The following is a 14,462-nucleotide window of genomic DNA, read 5'->3' on the forward strand; positions in this document are numbered from 1 at the left end:
TTTTCCCTGAAATAAAAGTCCAGATATTTGCAAAGACAGTGATGAATGTAGATTCAGTTCCTTTATTCATTTTTCGCAGCTGTTTTTATGTTCTTCTATCCCCCCCCAAAAAAATTTAACGTATTTTTCTGAAATAAGATCATGACTGAGGACTAGTTTGCTTCTCTGGTTTTCTCTGTTTTCAGCATTATCTCTTTCACTTTCAGCACATTAACCCATCAACAACATCACCTCAGCTGAAATCTCTTAACATTATCTGCTTTATTCTTTCTATTTGTCTTGTAGTTGGAAATTCAAGAACATATGTAAAAACATCAGAAAATCCATCACAAATGTTGAATTATATTTATTCTGATTGACATTCCTTGAGAACAGATTTTTATGAAGCCTTCATGTCGTTAAGAACTTGTAAAGTCACCAGCTGGGAAAGTCCCTTTTACCAGTTAGTAGATTCAAATGACACCAAGAAAGAGCAAACAAGTCACGACCAGAAAAAAGAAAATCTGTAGATCACTGATATCCCCCATTTCAGAGAAAACAAAACGTGAAGTGATTCAAATCAACCCGAGCTGGTCTTGCTAGACGTTTCATTCCCTTGTCGAAAGGATTCATCGGTTTATGCTGTTCAGACTCATGACCGAGTCCGGCTGATCTGATTCAAGTGCTTTGAGACGCTCCTGCCTGGACAAGAACTATATGTATGTATGTACATTTTAAAGTAATGGTGGTCAAGTACGTGTAGAAACAGTTTGCAGGAATACCTTTGTGCTTGGCATCTATTTCTGTACTTATTCCTGATTAAATAAATAATCCTGCTATTCTGAACCAGCACCACACTGGAAGTCATCCTGCCGTATAATATGGCAGCTATAATTTACCAAATCACAGTCCTGCTGATACTCGGTATAACAGTGCTGGCTCTGTGTGACATTGTTTAAGTAACCAAAACCGAAAATATAGGGGGCGGAAAAGTGTATGTTTAGGGTAAAATGTGAAAACCGACAGTAAAGCGATGGCAAAACATTACCTGAAGACTCTACTCAAATGGAATATTAAAGTTTGATTTACGGCCATACTTTCCACTCCTGGGTCTTTGTGTTAAGCAACATCATAATGAGTTTGCAACATAACAGACTACAAATTTTGCAATGAAAAAGCTGCAGGAAATGATTCCGAGGTCCGTAATGGATTAGTCATGTACAAACAGAGAAGAGCGGCGTCGGTCAAGACTAAAGATGTATTTTCTGCGGTTTATCCCTGCGAGAAGCTCTGGGTTACTCTGCAGAAAATGAGCTGACAAATTTTCCGAGCAGGTCTCCACACTCGCTCACTCGCTCGCTCCCACTCTCTAATTTTTGTCCACATTCCATTAACTTCTCTCTCCACAGCTATAAATATCCCCGCATGTCAGATTGGACGAGAGCGAAGGCTTCAGTGGCTTTATGGAAGAGAGAAAAAAAAAAGAAAAGTAGCGGAAAGATGGGGGAGGTAAGTATAGATAGATGGGGGGTAAATGGGAAAAGTGTGGGAGAGCTTTGGGCTTTTGCTGGGGTTTAGTTTAAATAAAACCAGGTGTGTTGTGGGACTACTGGGAGGGGGCATTGGCTCAGAAGATGGGGGGCATGTATGTGAATCTGTGAGTAGTTGTGCCTGTGATTTGCACGGATTTGGAATTTTGGAATTTGGGCCGCAGACCAGGAATTTGCATCCTGGGGGGTCAGGGAGAGGGGGTTTTGAGAGTGGAGGATGGCAGTACAGGGGGCCAGAGGGGGGGTAAGAATGGGCTGTCCCTCTCTCCTCCCTCTCTCGCTCCTCTGCCGTCTCTTGCTCTCCCTCTCTCTCTCTCTTTCCTTCCCTCCCTTTGCATGTGTTCAGCTGCTCCAGCTGTCGGTCTCCCCACTCACTCTCTCAGGGTCACACAGGCAGGAGTTTTAAGGGACCACTTCTGCACGCCAACTCATCTGGGACGGCCACAGCCAGCAGCAGCAGCAGCAGCAGCCACGGGACAGCAGGACACGTCGGTCAGAGGGAGACTGAGACACAGAAGACCCACCGGGAAAATCTTCAACTGTGAGTTTTTCCCTTTTTCTCTAACGTCTTGAACACATGTTCCCAGAGAGTCGTGTCAAACCGAGCTGCTGGATGACTTAGCAGGCCTGCGAGCGCTTTCAGGAGGAGTGTGGGAGGTGAGATGTACCTCTTACCCACTTTTCTGGTACAGGCCGTGAACGTCACAGTTACACCACTGCACTGCTCTCGGCTCTCGCTCTCCCAGCTGCACTTGGCTCCTCACAAGAGAGCCAAGATAACGTGGCTGTGTAGTTTGCTTTCTGGCTCGGGCTATAATAGGGGGTTATACAGGAAGAGAGGCAGTGACTCACAGGGCACGTATCATTATGCTGTATGTTACAAAATTGTTCCACCTCATCCCTCTCTTTTACAACATTTAATGTCAGTGTCACAATCTCAGTTTAGTCACGACTTGGAAGCGAGAGAGATGATGATTTAGGTCAAGTTGTGAGTTTCTGAAAGACCAACAGGTGCCAAAACACATTAAATACTCTAAGCCTGGATGACCTCTCTGTTCCTCCCTGTGACTTGAGGGGATCTTTCTTTCTTCTTCCTTTCTTTTTTATTTAATCACCGTTGACACAAACAGACACAAAGAGTTGCTGCTCTCACCAGGGCGGCCCGTCATCTCAGGCCACATTTTGTTCACGCAGGGAGACGGAGCAGCATCACCGCTGGGATCACTGGTCACAGCTTGTGAGTTTTTCCTGCAGCTCATCATCCATCATCACCGGCAATGATTCCTCGAAGATACCTCGGGCCCGCGTGTGTATGTGTGTGTGTGGGAGATGGAGATTTCTCGGCTTGTGGATTTGCAGGTTCATTGCAACAGAAGTAACAGGAAGCCGGGCCACCAGGTTCTCAGGCTGCTCCACGCACAGCCGAGCACAGCCGAGCAAAGCCAGAAATGTATAGGCTACGCAAATGACCATTCTGCAGTCCCCACTCTGTGTGTGTGAGTGTGTGTGTGTGTGTGTGTGTGTGTGTGTGTGTGTGTGTGTGTGTGTGTGTGGTCCAGCTGTGTATTTTTGTTCGGGTTCCCATGTGGTCACTTGTAAAACCCTCCTGACATTTTGCTTGTTAAATTCTGCTGACTGTGTGATTTAAAAGAAAAAGAAGAAAAAGGTCAGACTGCTGTTTCAAGGTCAAGCCAAATTCTGAAATGGTAATGATTTCTGATTAGAAGATTTTTATCATCTCTGTTTTTAATTGGGAAGTATTATATAAAGATTTCAATTTAGTCTCAAAATAATGAATATTTCCATGATTAAAAAAAATACATCTATTGTATTTATGTGCCATTATAAGTTGATTGTACTAGAAAATCCTTTATGTGAAACTGTGATCAGTGAGAAATTACCATTTTTACTTCACAACATCCATTTATCCATCGATCTTCTATCCCACTTTTTCCAGTCTAGGGACATGTTGTGCTGGAGCCGATCCCAGCTGAGTGTGGGTGAAGGCCGAGCACACTCAGGATAGCTCACCAGTCCATCACATGGCAAACACAGAGACAGTCACACACTCACATTCACGCCAATGGACAATTCAGAGTCAATTAACCTCACATGCATCTTTTTGAACTGTCTTAGGACTGTGCAATGTTATATGTTTGTTTGACTGCTATGTCCAACGACGTTACGCGTTCAGGACCCCCTTTTGGAAATCATTAATTAACTTTCAATTGATTGTAAATGTGTGTTTCTGACCGTTAGTTGCACCCGCAAGACACCCTGTTGCATCAGAGCCATGGTCAGTGACGGCCTCCTACACGTCCTGCAGAGGGATGAGCGGTTCGGGGAGCGGTGGCCGCAGGTTTGGCACCAGCTGTCCCCCTTTCTGAACCATGGGGGGTTTCCCAGAACCCGATACTCTGGGAGCCTCTGCCGTGGCAGGGCATCCCAGCTGAGAACTGGCGCCCACATCCTTGCCACGGGCATTCCAGAGGTCCACCGCCACTTGGTCATCAGCGGCAGCAGGGCAACACCCATGCATCCCTGCTGCCCACACTCAGTAGCCAGTGAGTGACTGGACCCCGGGCGGATGGTCAGTTTGTTTTCGGATGGTTTCGGTTCACATTCTTGCTGGTTGTAAGTGGCCGTTTTTTTCGGCCGAGAGGTCACGTACTGCGGCTGTCTGATTGCTCGGTGGCGTGTGTTACCGTCTGCGCCGTGGAGATGAGGGCATGTTGTGTTGCTTTTCGCCAAGCAAAAGGTCACAAATGGCCCGTGATGTCATCCACGGAGTATTTGAGGGCGTCCGAGTCACCCTGTGGACTCCTGTTTGTCTAAAACCTGAAATAAAACAATAAGCAGTTGCCTGCGAATGTGGCCTCTGGAGTTTATATGAGAGCCTGCGTGTATGCACGTCGACAGGCAGTGATTATAACGTTCCTGTTACGTATTTTGGCTGGATCTCACTCGCTTGACAGACAGCACTTGCTTAGAGTTTATTTATTACTGAAATGGCCCTCCAATTTTTTTATTTATTTTTTTGGGTTACTTGCTTTTTGGTGTGCCAGGGCTGGAATGGGTGATTTGTTTATGTTTAGAGTCCGTTTAAACACTTTCAGGCTCTCTTCAGGAACATTAACTGAGGGATGGTTGTGTCTCTGCTGGGAATGAAGCCCAGTCCATCAGGGTACTAAACAAACATAGTACAACATAAATTTACCTCGAAAACACACCACACTGAACAGAACACTGAAGAAAAACCCAGACACGGAAGAACCGACGCTCCATTCACTGAGGTGAAGTAAGTAAAAACCACAGTACATTCAAATTCACCTTTTTTTTTTTTAATTAACTGAAATATTTTGCAGCTGTACAACAGTAGAGTTATTGAGTATCTGCTCCTAGCGACCCCACATTTCAACACAAACATCTACATTCTTCACGACATATTTCCAAACTTATTACTCTAGTTGAATAATTTCATACGTGGGTGGAAATGTAACTTTTTTGATTGTGCAGTGAAACACCGGAAAGACGTAAAAAAGGGGAAAAAGCGGAACAGACAAGATGGTGATTTGAGACAAATATTGATCGTGACGTCTGTGAAAAGCAGAACTAAAAGCCACATAAACGTGAGTCAGATTGCAGTGATGATGAAGCAGATTTAGAGAAACAACAGATTCCCCTTATTCCACAGGAGAGAGAAAAAAAGTGAAATTCACGTCTACAGTTTGGGGACATTTCAGTGTCTCAAGTCTGCGTTTACTTGAATGAAGAACTTGAATTTAGCTGGATTTTGTTTTTATACGAGTATTGTTTTTTTTCTAGTTGAGTGAGTGACGTGCAATTGCAATACACAACAACACAAATGTGGTGTGAAAATATGCCGGCCCGCTTTTTCACCTCAAAAACAAGAAATAATCAAATTTTTGTTTTTAGTTGTACAGGCTACTGCTATACTTTCTTTTAGAGGTCACCTGTACTCGGTTGACTGTCATTTAATTCTGACCAGAGCTACACAACATGTGTAACTGGACGTAACAGCACACAAATTAAAAACCAAGAGATGCACAGTCTCACACACACACACACACACACACACACACACACACACACACACACACACACACACACACACACACACACACACACACACACACACACACACACACACACACACACACACACACACACACACACACACATATAATTAATGTCTTTGGACTGTTGGAGGAAACCAGAGTACCAGGCAAAACGTCTCTAAGCTTGGAATCAAACCAGTGAATTTGTCGCGGTCAGGCCTTCTACACCAGTATGTGGCTCTATTTTCAATGGCACTATCATTATTATTATTATTATTATTATTGTTGGATGTCAGACCTCACGCTCTCGCCTCACAGTGAGAAAGTCATGGGTTCAAATACCGGCCGGGGCCTTTCTGTGTAGAGTTTGCATGTTCTTCCTGGGTGTGCGTGGGTTTGTCCTAAAACATGCATGTGAGGTTAATTGTTGACCCTAAATTGCCCTGATGTGTGAATGTGAGTGTGTGTAGCCGTCTGTCTGTATGTGTTTGTTCTGTGATGGACTGGCGACCCGTCCAGACTGTGTCCTGTCCTCGCCCACAGTAACCAGGGATTGGCTCCAGCACCCTGCGCAGGGTGAAGCTGTATAGGAGATGGATGGACTTCAGATCGAGCTCAAGTTATCGGACTCTGTGATGGGGGATGAAGTATAATTTGATATACAGACTTAAGTGAATAAGTAATTTTCATAATGGCGAATAACTTCAGTAAAGATTGTCAACATTTTTTTACTTAAGTTGAGTAAATGTACTCGGTTTATTTCCACCCTGGGAAAAGACAGATGCGCTCTTCTCATTAATCAAACAAACTATCTACGGAAATGACTTGCCACGGAGCCAAATTAAAGTCTGATCATAGAAAGCGATGCTGCCGTAAAATATGCAGGTTTTATGTGGCCATGATACACAGTAAAGTGAGCCTGAGGAGCAGAGCTCAGTGGGACTGTCGCTGCAGCCACTGCCAGCAGGCAGACACAGAGGTCTCTCTGTGAGCAGCTAATACGAAAGTATTTCTGTGATGTTGACACGGCTATTTTGGGCTGGAGGTCAGAGTACGTCACAGTGTTTATGTTTTTACCTGGCAGAGTGAGTCATTCCATTTATTCTCGCTGCGATCAAGGGGGAACTGTTTGGTTGACAAACGGTGAACCGCGTCCAAGAAACTCTCTGTGTTTGTGTTCTGACTGGGCTACTTAGAAATGGGTTCCACTGCTTTTTGCCTTGACTTGATTTATCCATCTCGGCTGAGAGAACAGCTTACAACACAGGAGTGCTTTAGGGCTGAATCGAACCGTTCTGTGAATCCTCAATGATTTGTCTTTTTTTTTTTGTGTTTGTCCCCTCTTCTTCCTCTCTCTGAAATACAGACTCGACTCCTCTGCACATCGCAGTGTGTCGTCTCCAGGGTGCTGCTGCCTGTCTGGAAGCTGTATGTGTGTGTGTGTGTGCGTGTATGTTCTACGTGAGTCCAACCTGTCCATCAATTAGTGCGTTAGTATGCAGGGTGTTTGTGTGTCCACTGTGTGTGTGTGCATATTTGTGTCAGTGCTCCTCCGCAGTGCGATTTCACAGCATCATACAGAAAGTGACACTTACACGGTAAGAAGAAAAGAATCTCTCTTCTCCTCTTGTCCCTTTCCTTTTATTGGTTTTCTTATATGATATTCTATCCACTCATCTTTGTCTACCCCGGCTGTTTTCCACTCAGCACTTCATAATAATCATTGCTGGGGTTAATTTTGGATTCACATCATGTCCAGGCCTCTATTTTTCTTTCCAAATGATCACAGCAGAGTTTTCCCTCATGATTGATGGAGACTCTTTTTCAAACAGTGGCCCCCAAATTGTTTTTGAAGTGACATTTCGCTCGAGGAGAGTCATTTAAAACATCACAAATCCTGTAACAGAGGTCGTCTTCTCTTCTTTTTGGCCCGACAGTCGGCTCGCCATCCCCCGCTTTGTTTTTCGCCCTTATCCCACTACTTTGAATTTATTATGTATTATGAATATATTATACAACTACTTGGCTCAGATGAATTGTCGGCGTCTTTCTTTCCATCAGTCTCCCACACTCTTTCTCTCACTCGCTGCTTGTTTTTGCAGGAATGCACAGATGGGTATCACTGGGACCCTCAGACTGAGCACTGCAAAGGTAAAGCTCTATGTAGTTATTCCCCTCAGCGCCTTGTGCTCTGGTGCACAAACAGCTTTGATTTTCTCTCCGTTAGCCCTGATATGTCTTTCTGATTTATTCCTTACAAGAGTCTGTACTTCAGCCACAGTGATTAAATATCTGTCTTCGTGTCTCCTATCAGACATAAACGAGTGCGAGACCATTCCGGATGCCTGCAAAGGGGAAATGAAGTGCTTCAACCACTATGGAGGTTACCTGTGTCTTCCCCGCTCCGCATCGGTCATCCCCGCTCCGGAGCCCGCCATCACGCCCACCGAGGCCCTTAACCCCTGCCCCCTGGGCTACGAGCCCCAAGGAGACAGCTGTGTGGGTGGGTGTCTGCTCTGTGGTCTGGGGGTTTAAAGGTGGACAGGTGGCCACAGCATGAGTGATCATTAGGCGTGTTTGTGTGTCTGTGTGATTGTGTAAATTTACTGTTGGCAGCCACAGATTGTGAAGGACAGGTGGCCATAGCAGGTGTTGAGACCGAAGGCAGCATGTTGGTGCAATTTGAGTGGGTGTGAGTGAGTATGGGTCTACGGGAGGCAGAGAGACAGTGCAGGAATTTGGGAGGTTTCACACGAGGACAGCTGCTGCGTTTTTAAAGAAACGGATTTACAGCGGGAAAACTACCGAGGTGTCCATCAGCCCCGCATGACACAGCAAACATGACTCAACATGATATTCTCAGCTGTTGGGTGCAAGTGAGGAGAACTTGGCCTCCAACAGGACGACTGTATTCGAGTGTGAATGATGGATGCCCTGCGAACCGACAATAACCAAGTCGCTGTGTGTCTGTCACACAGATGTTGACGAGTGTGAGCGGGATGAAGACGACTGCCAGCCCAGCCAGCAGTGCATCAACACGCTGGGTGCTTTCACCTGTCAGTGTCCAGACGGTTACCGCAAAGTTGGCACAGAATGCATCGGTGAGAAATCATACATCCAAGCTATAAATGTGACAAATTACTGATGTTTTCAACAATACGACCTCTGGTGGAATTAAAGCTGATGGCGTCTAATTAACTCTCAACAGAGTGAAAAAAATATCTCCTCTGACTATATTTCTGTCCTTCAGACATCGATGAGTGCAGGTACAGGTACTGCCAGCATCGCTGTGTCAATGTCCCCGGTTCTTTCTCCTGTCAGTGTGAACCCGGATTCCAGATCGCAGGAAACAACCGGTCTTGCATCGGTGAGTTTAAGGATAATTTACATTGCAATCACACAATGGGGGAGTGGTTAGAGTACAGTGTAATACTGTATATCCAGCCATTTATTATTTGATGTGGTTTTATCCAACGTAAGGTAGCGAGGCGCTGCAGCCGATTCCAGCTAAGAATGAGCAAAAGCAGACACTCCTCAGACAAACTGAGATACAGACGACGACACACTCTCACACCTATAAAGTCAATTATTGGTGTTTTTTTTACATGGAGAAAAACCAAGTGTACACAGGAGAACATGCAAACTCTCCACTGAATGCCCCCCCAAGCCCAACCTGTACTTGAACCAGGAACATTCTCACTATGAGGCAAGAGTTCTAGCCTCTGTGGTTCCTTACTGTATATCCACAATCAAACTGTCATTTCTCACAAGTGTGCACTGCTGGCGAAACACAAGGCAGAGAAAGTGCAGCAAAAACAATCTACTAACATTTCTACTGAAGTAAATGTGGGAGCATAACTGTGTAAATACTGTAAAATGCACTCATGAGCTTGTTACATAAACGCATTAACAGCAAAATGTATTAATAGTATCACAAGTAAAAGTACTTGTCTTCCAGCTCTAATGGCCCAGCCAGAGTATTATTATCATTACATGTTATGTAAGAGAATTATTACTCTAGGTGCATTATTGTGTCGGATGAATTTCTCGGGACAAATTGATGGATCAAAAGAATTGTTTGTATATTTGGAATGCTTACACATCCCCCATTCCCCTCACATGTAAGAAGCACTTTAATGTTGTAGCTGCATTCAAATGCTTTTATTTTATCCAGATCTGAGCAAGAAATATGTTTAAACAAAAAAACAGCAACAACAAAAAAAAATCCCTTTTCACTTCCTTATTATAAGCTTATTTTTCTGTCTGGCTCACAATCAAAATTCAAAGATATTGAAAGATTAAAAACAAAATGATGTAACAATTTTCATATTTGAAGAGCTGAAATAACAAAATAACTTTTGTTTGGAAAAATACCAGCCGATAACATTTAATGTATATCAGGTTTCAGCCAATCAGATATTTGATCTTAAAATGCTGGCATGATATCGAACACATTCTGATTAACTGCTGCTTTGAATCAAACTCAGTCCAGAAAGTTTCTTACATAATGACAATATGTTTTTCTCTGAGATGCTGTGTATTGTTGTAGTTAGTTCTGCAACCCGACAAAAAGTAGGCCCTGGTTAAATACTGGGCTATCCATTAAACTTTGTTTTTATGTCATTTGAAATCACAAGCAAACAGTATTAGAGCTGTTGTTGATCACTCATACATTATTATGGGTGCACAGATGTAGATCTTGACTCTTTGTCCAACAGTCGAGTGAAAACAGTTTTTGTTTCACCAGATAATTCTCCAGACGTCTTTACTTGAAGATTTGAAGTCTATGGATATTTATTGTGCTGTTCAGGTCACTACGCACTATTTAACTCTACACTGTGATAATGTTTTCCTGCTTTCAGATGTGAATGAATGTGAGATGGGTGCGCCCTGCTCTCAGAGGTGCTACAACACCTACGGTACGTTTCTCTGTCGCTGCGATCAGGGATACGAGCTCGGGCCCGACGGCTTCGCTTGTAACGGTGAGAGAGCCCAATCTGTGTCAGTCAACTCGTCCCTGCTCCTGGTGATGTGCGGCCAATGAAACCTGTCCTTGTACCTTGTCAGACATCGATGAGTGCAGCTATTCCAGTTACCTGTGCCAGTTCCAGTGTGTCAACGAACCAGGGAAGTTCTCCTGCGTGTGTCCAGAAGGATACCAGCTGCTGGGCACCAGACTGTGCCAGGGTGAGAACACGCCGGCCTCATAAAACCAACACCTACCCCTCTGCTCTCGCACACATGCCACACTGCGGTTCAACCCTCCGCGTCACGAGCTGTGTTTCCTCCACAGATATAAACGAATGTGAAACAGGTGACCACCAGTGCACTGATGCTCAGACCTGCGTGAACATCCATGGACGATACCAGTGTGTGGACAACAACCGCTGCCAGGACCCTTACGTACAAGTGTCTGACAAGTGAGTGGCACCTCATGAACGCTCCTACACAAACACTCACTTTTACACACACATTTTCCCAATTACTCAAATATGTGTTGGCCATCAGCTCTGAATATAATCAGCCCCTGTGCTGAGTATGGCTCGCACTGCAAGATTACCCCAATTACTCTTTCCATTCACTGGTCCAACTCTTCAGACTTTTGCTCTGAACGTGCTCCAGTGCAATAAGAAAACTATTAAAGCTGCGAACAAGTGCTGGCTTGGTAACAGGTGTGGGTCACTATTAACATATCCCAGATGATTTGGTGGTAATAAATGTGTTTTAGAGAAACACGTAGGAAAATGGCTACTGTTCAATATTTGTTTAGGTTTCAATAGGCCTGTCCTCTCAGTCATATTCCTCCCTCTGCTGGCTAAACTGTGAACTGCAGCAAAGACTTTGTTGCATCAAACACTTGGGAACAATGGACTCACAGTGTCTTTGTCTTCTCTGCGCATCCAGCCGCTGCGTGTGTCCCGTCAACAAGCCCGCCTGCAGGGATCTGCCTTTCTCCATCGTCCACCGCTACATGAGCATCACCTCGGAGCGCTCCGTCCCCTCGGACATCTTCCAGATTCAGGCCACCAGTGTGTCTGCGGGGGCTTACAACACCTTCCGCATCCGCTCCGGTGATGAAAATGGAGACTTTTACATCAGGGTGAGAACTGTTGGATGGGAAGAAGTGACGGAGCTGCAATCAGATGACCAAAGTACCTGCTGACGGAGTCTCAATCACACCTCAGTGCTGGGTGCACCAATTCTGTTTCCACTGTGGAATTTCCTTTGAAAAAAAAGAAAAGAAAATAGAAGCTATTACACTAATCAACTAACTAAGGCAGTTATTTTGTCCATGACACACATTTATTGACAATTAATTTTAATATCCATCAACACTTGCTTAATCCTGTTCAGGGTCACGGGGTTCTGAAGAGGTCACCAGTCCAGACAGACACCCACATTCACACCTCGGGGACATTCAGAGTCACCAGTTAACCTCACATGCATGTTTTAAGACTGCAGGAGGAAATTGGAGTTCCCGGACGAGAATGTGCAAACTCCACACAGAAAGGCCTGGTCGGTATTTGAACCCACGATATCCTCTCGGTGAGGCGAGAGTGCTCAGCACCGCGCAGAATTTAAATATCAAGAGATATTTTAACTGCGTCAACGCATGATAATCTAATGCAATAGAGACATTGTTTAATGTGAGAGATACACATATCTCATATAAGCTCAATGTGATGTCATTTTGCCTATTAGTTTTTTAAGTTACAAGCTCATAATGTATTGAAGTCATGGTTTCCAATGGGTAGTTTTGAATAACGTGTGCTGGAATGAGCTATAAGGTTGCCTGGACAAATCACTGTGCCGCCTGCTGCCAGAAAAACTTCAGGAGTGTCTTGAATGTGTGGATTTTGTGCAATTTATTGAAATATAAATAGCCAATTGATAAAAATACCAAAGCCAAACCTTTGCATGCAATGAGCAGGCTGCCCCTTTAAAGCACTCACACAGAACTTGAAGTCCATGTTTCCTTCCACCACATGTTTTTGATTCACCCCATTAGTTCGACCCCCCCTCCCATACAGCTGAGGCTCGGCCGGCTGACATTGCACTCGCTCCTTTCTGTTGCTCCAGCAGCAGTTTGGCTACAACAAGGCACAGTTTGAATATCTTTATTAGGTTCACGAACTTTGGTGATGTAATTCCAAGCACAGATGAAACACAAAGCTGATTTTTAATTTGCTAGAAGAAAATGGAAACGCCCGTATTTCTGTGTGACCTTACTGGAGCTGTAATATCTCACGCCACTGCTATAAGTTCATGTGCACTCATTGACCAAACTTACCTGATAGAGTCTCCTGTGTCACTAAGTCATATTTGTTTTGCCTTTTTTTTTTCTTCTTATTTCCAGCAAATCAATAACATCAGCGCCATGCTGGTGCTGGCCCGTGCCGTGTCGGGGCCCCGGGAGTACACGTTGGACCTGGAGATGGTGTCCGTCAACCCTCTGCTCAGCTACCAGGGCAGCTACCAGACCAGCTCCGCCCTCAGGCTCTCCATCTTCGTGGGGCCGTACACTTTCTGAAGAGGAGGAAGGGGAGGGACACCAAGAGGGAGACAAAGAGGAAAATGAAGCTGTAAAACTGATGTGGTCCATGCAGTTCAACCAGTCACTGTGATGTTACTCTCATAGCTTTTTTTTTTTTTTTTTTTTGGTACTTCCAAAGAAAGTGACGCTTTTCCGTCAGCCCGCGTCAGAATATACATGCAGTGCAGTACACCAACACATTGTACCAGCAGAGCCTCACACTGATAACCAGCGGCCTTAAGAATAACCGTCAACGTGGTTTCCATGTTTTTCCCGTTATGTTTACTGTTATTTTGTGTCTGTGGTCAGTGTGTATTGCCATGAAGATTCCTCACATCTGTGTGATATGCTTCCTTTCGTGCCTTCAGGTGATTTGATTCCACATCCTTATCTTTATTTCCCCTCTGGTTGCCACTCCACTCCCGCCAGCCCCGTCTTCCTGTTGACAGACATGATTCAGTAACCACTCATATCAAACCTCAGCACTCCGCTCCGCCACAGCCGTCGCTACGTTTGTCACACTGAGTTCTCCTTTGTTTTGTATTTGTTTAAGATTTGAACCCAAATAAAACGATATACCTTTTCATTCCTGTGTGCAACAGTTTGTCCCCCCCCCCCCCCCCCCCCCCAAAAAAAAAAACTTCAATTATCTTTTGCAGCCAAAGTTCAAATTGTTGGATTAAAAACTATTCTGTGTTTTTGTTCCTTTTAACAGTTTACATTCAAATGTATTAACGAGAACATGTAAGTAAACATGTTTTTCACATCACAAATAGCCCAGATTTGTAGATTTTAAAACACTTTATGAGCCCTTGGTGAGCAGACACGAGTAATAACGAGGTATAAAATTGCCTTGGGTCTTGATTTGGTCCAAATCAATGAGAATATGACTGAAGCCCTTTATGAAAACAAAGAGAGGATGTTGTTAATCCCCCTACTGGACTCCCAGTATTTGATGTCACTGTGTAGCTTGAAGGGGGCCTAGCAGAGGCAGCAGACACTTGGTCCATATCTTTAACACAGAACTTACCCAGTTAGATTGCAAAAACACACTGGGAATCTCCCTAATCCTTGTGTTGTTGTGAAACATATTGAAGAAAACAATGTGGTATTTAATGAAAGAATCAAATGGAGGCTCATCGTGAGGCACTTTGAAAACTGCTGGTCTACGTTCAAGTTGCCTCCTAAACCAGATAACTACATTTATATTAGATGTATGAAGGGGGTCAACCAGTAGCCCCCTTATCCATAAGCAGTGTTTTGTTGAGGCATTGCTGAGTGTCGCTGAACCACCTTCTTCTTCTATGTGCACCCACACAT

At 44.4% G+C, this 14,462-nt stretch overlaps 1 protein-coding gene across 1 annotated transcript; it reads left to right on the forward strand.

Moving 5' to 3' along the window:
• The first annotated feature begins 1,849 nt into the window (after positions 1-1,849).
• efemp2a (EGF containing fibulin extracellular matrix protein 2a) lies at positions 1,850-13,727 on the forward strand. Its single transcript, XM_080465337.1, has 11 exons — positions 1,850-2,070; positions 6,975-7,206; positions 7,711-7,759; positions 7,923-8,111; positions 8,587-8,709; positions 8,859-8,975; positions 10,471-10,590; positions 10,676-10,795; positions 10,902-11,028; positions 11,513-11,708; positions 12,966-13,727. The coding sequence occupies exons 2-11, from the start codon at positions 7,105-7,107 to the stop codon at positions 13,137-13,139; spliced, it is 1,317 nt and encodes a 438-aa protein (XP_080321463.1). The 5' UTR covers positions 1,850-2,070; positions 6,975-7,104; the 3' UTR covers positions 13,140-13,727.
• Positions 13,728-14,462: the final 735 nt, after the last annotated feature.

The sequence above is a fragment of the Lipophrys pholis genome (genome assembly GCF_963383615.2).
Source record: "Lipophrys pholis genome assembly, chromosome: 6".
NCBI classification, from domain to species: domain Eukaryota; kingdom Metazoa; phylum Chordata; class Actinopteri; order Blenniiformes; family Blenniidae; genus Lipophrys; species Lipophrys pholis.

Coding starts and splice junctions, on each gene's coding strand:
- efemp2a (XM_080465337.1), top strand. CDS start 7,105: ATGCAGGGTGTTTGTGTGTCCACTGTGTGTGTGTGCATATTTGTGTCA. Junction 7,760..7,922: donor TCAGACTGAGCACTGCAAAG/GTAAAGCTCTAT, acceptor GTCTCCTATCAG/ACATAAACGAGTGCGAGACC. Junction 10,796..10,901: donor GGGCACCAGACTGTGCCAGG/GTGAGAACACGC, acceptor TTTCCTCCACAG/ATATAAACGAATGTGAAACA.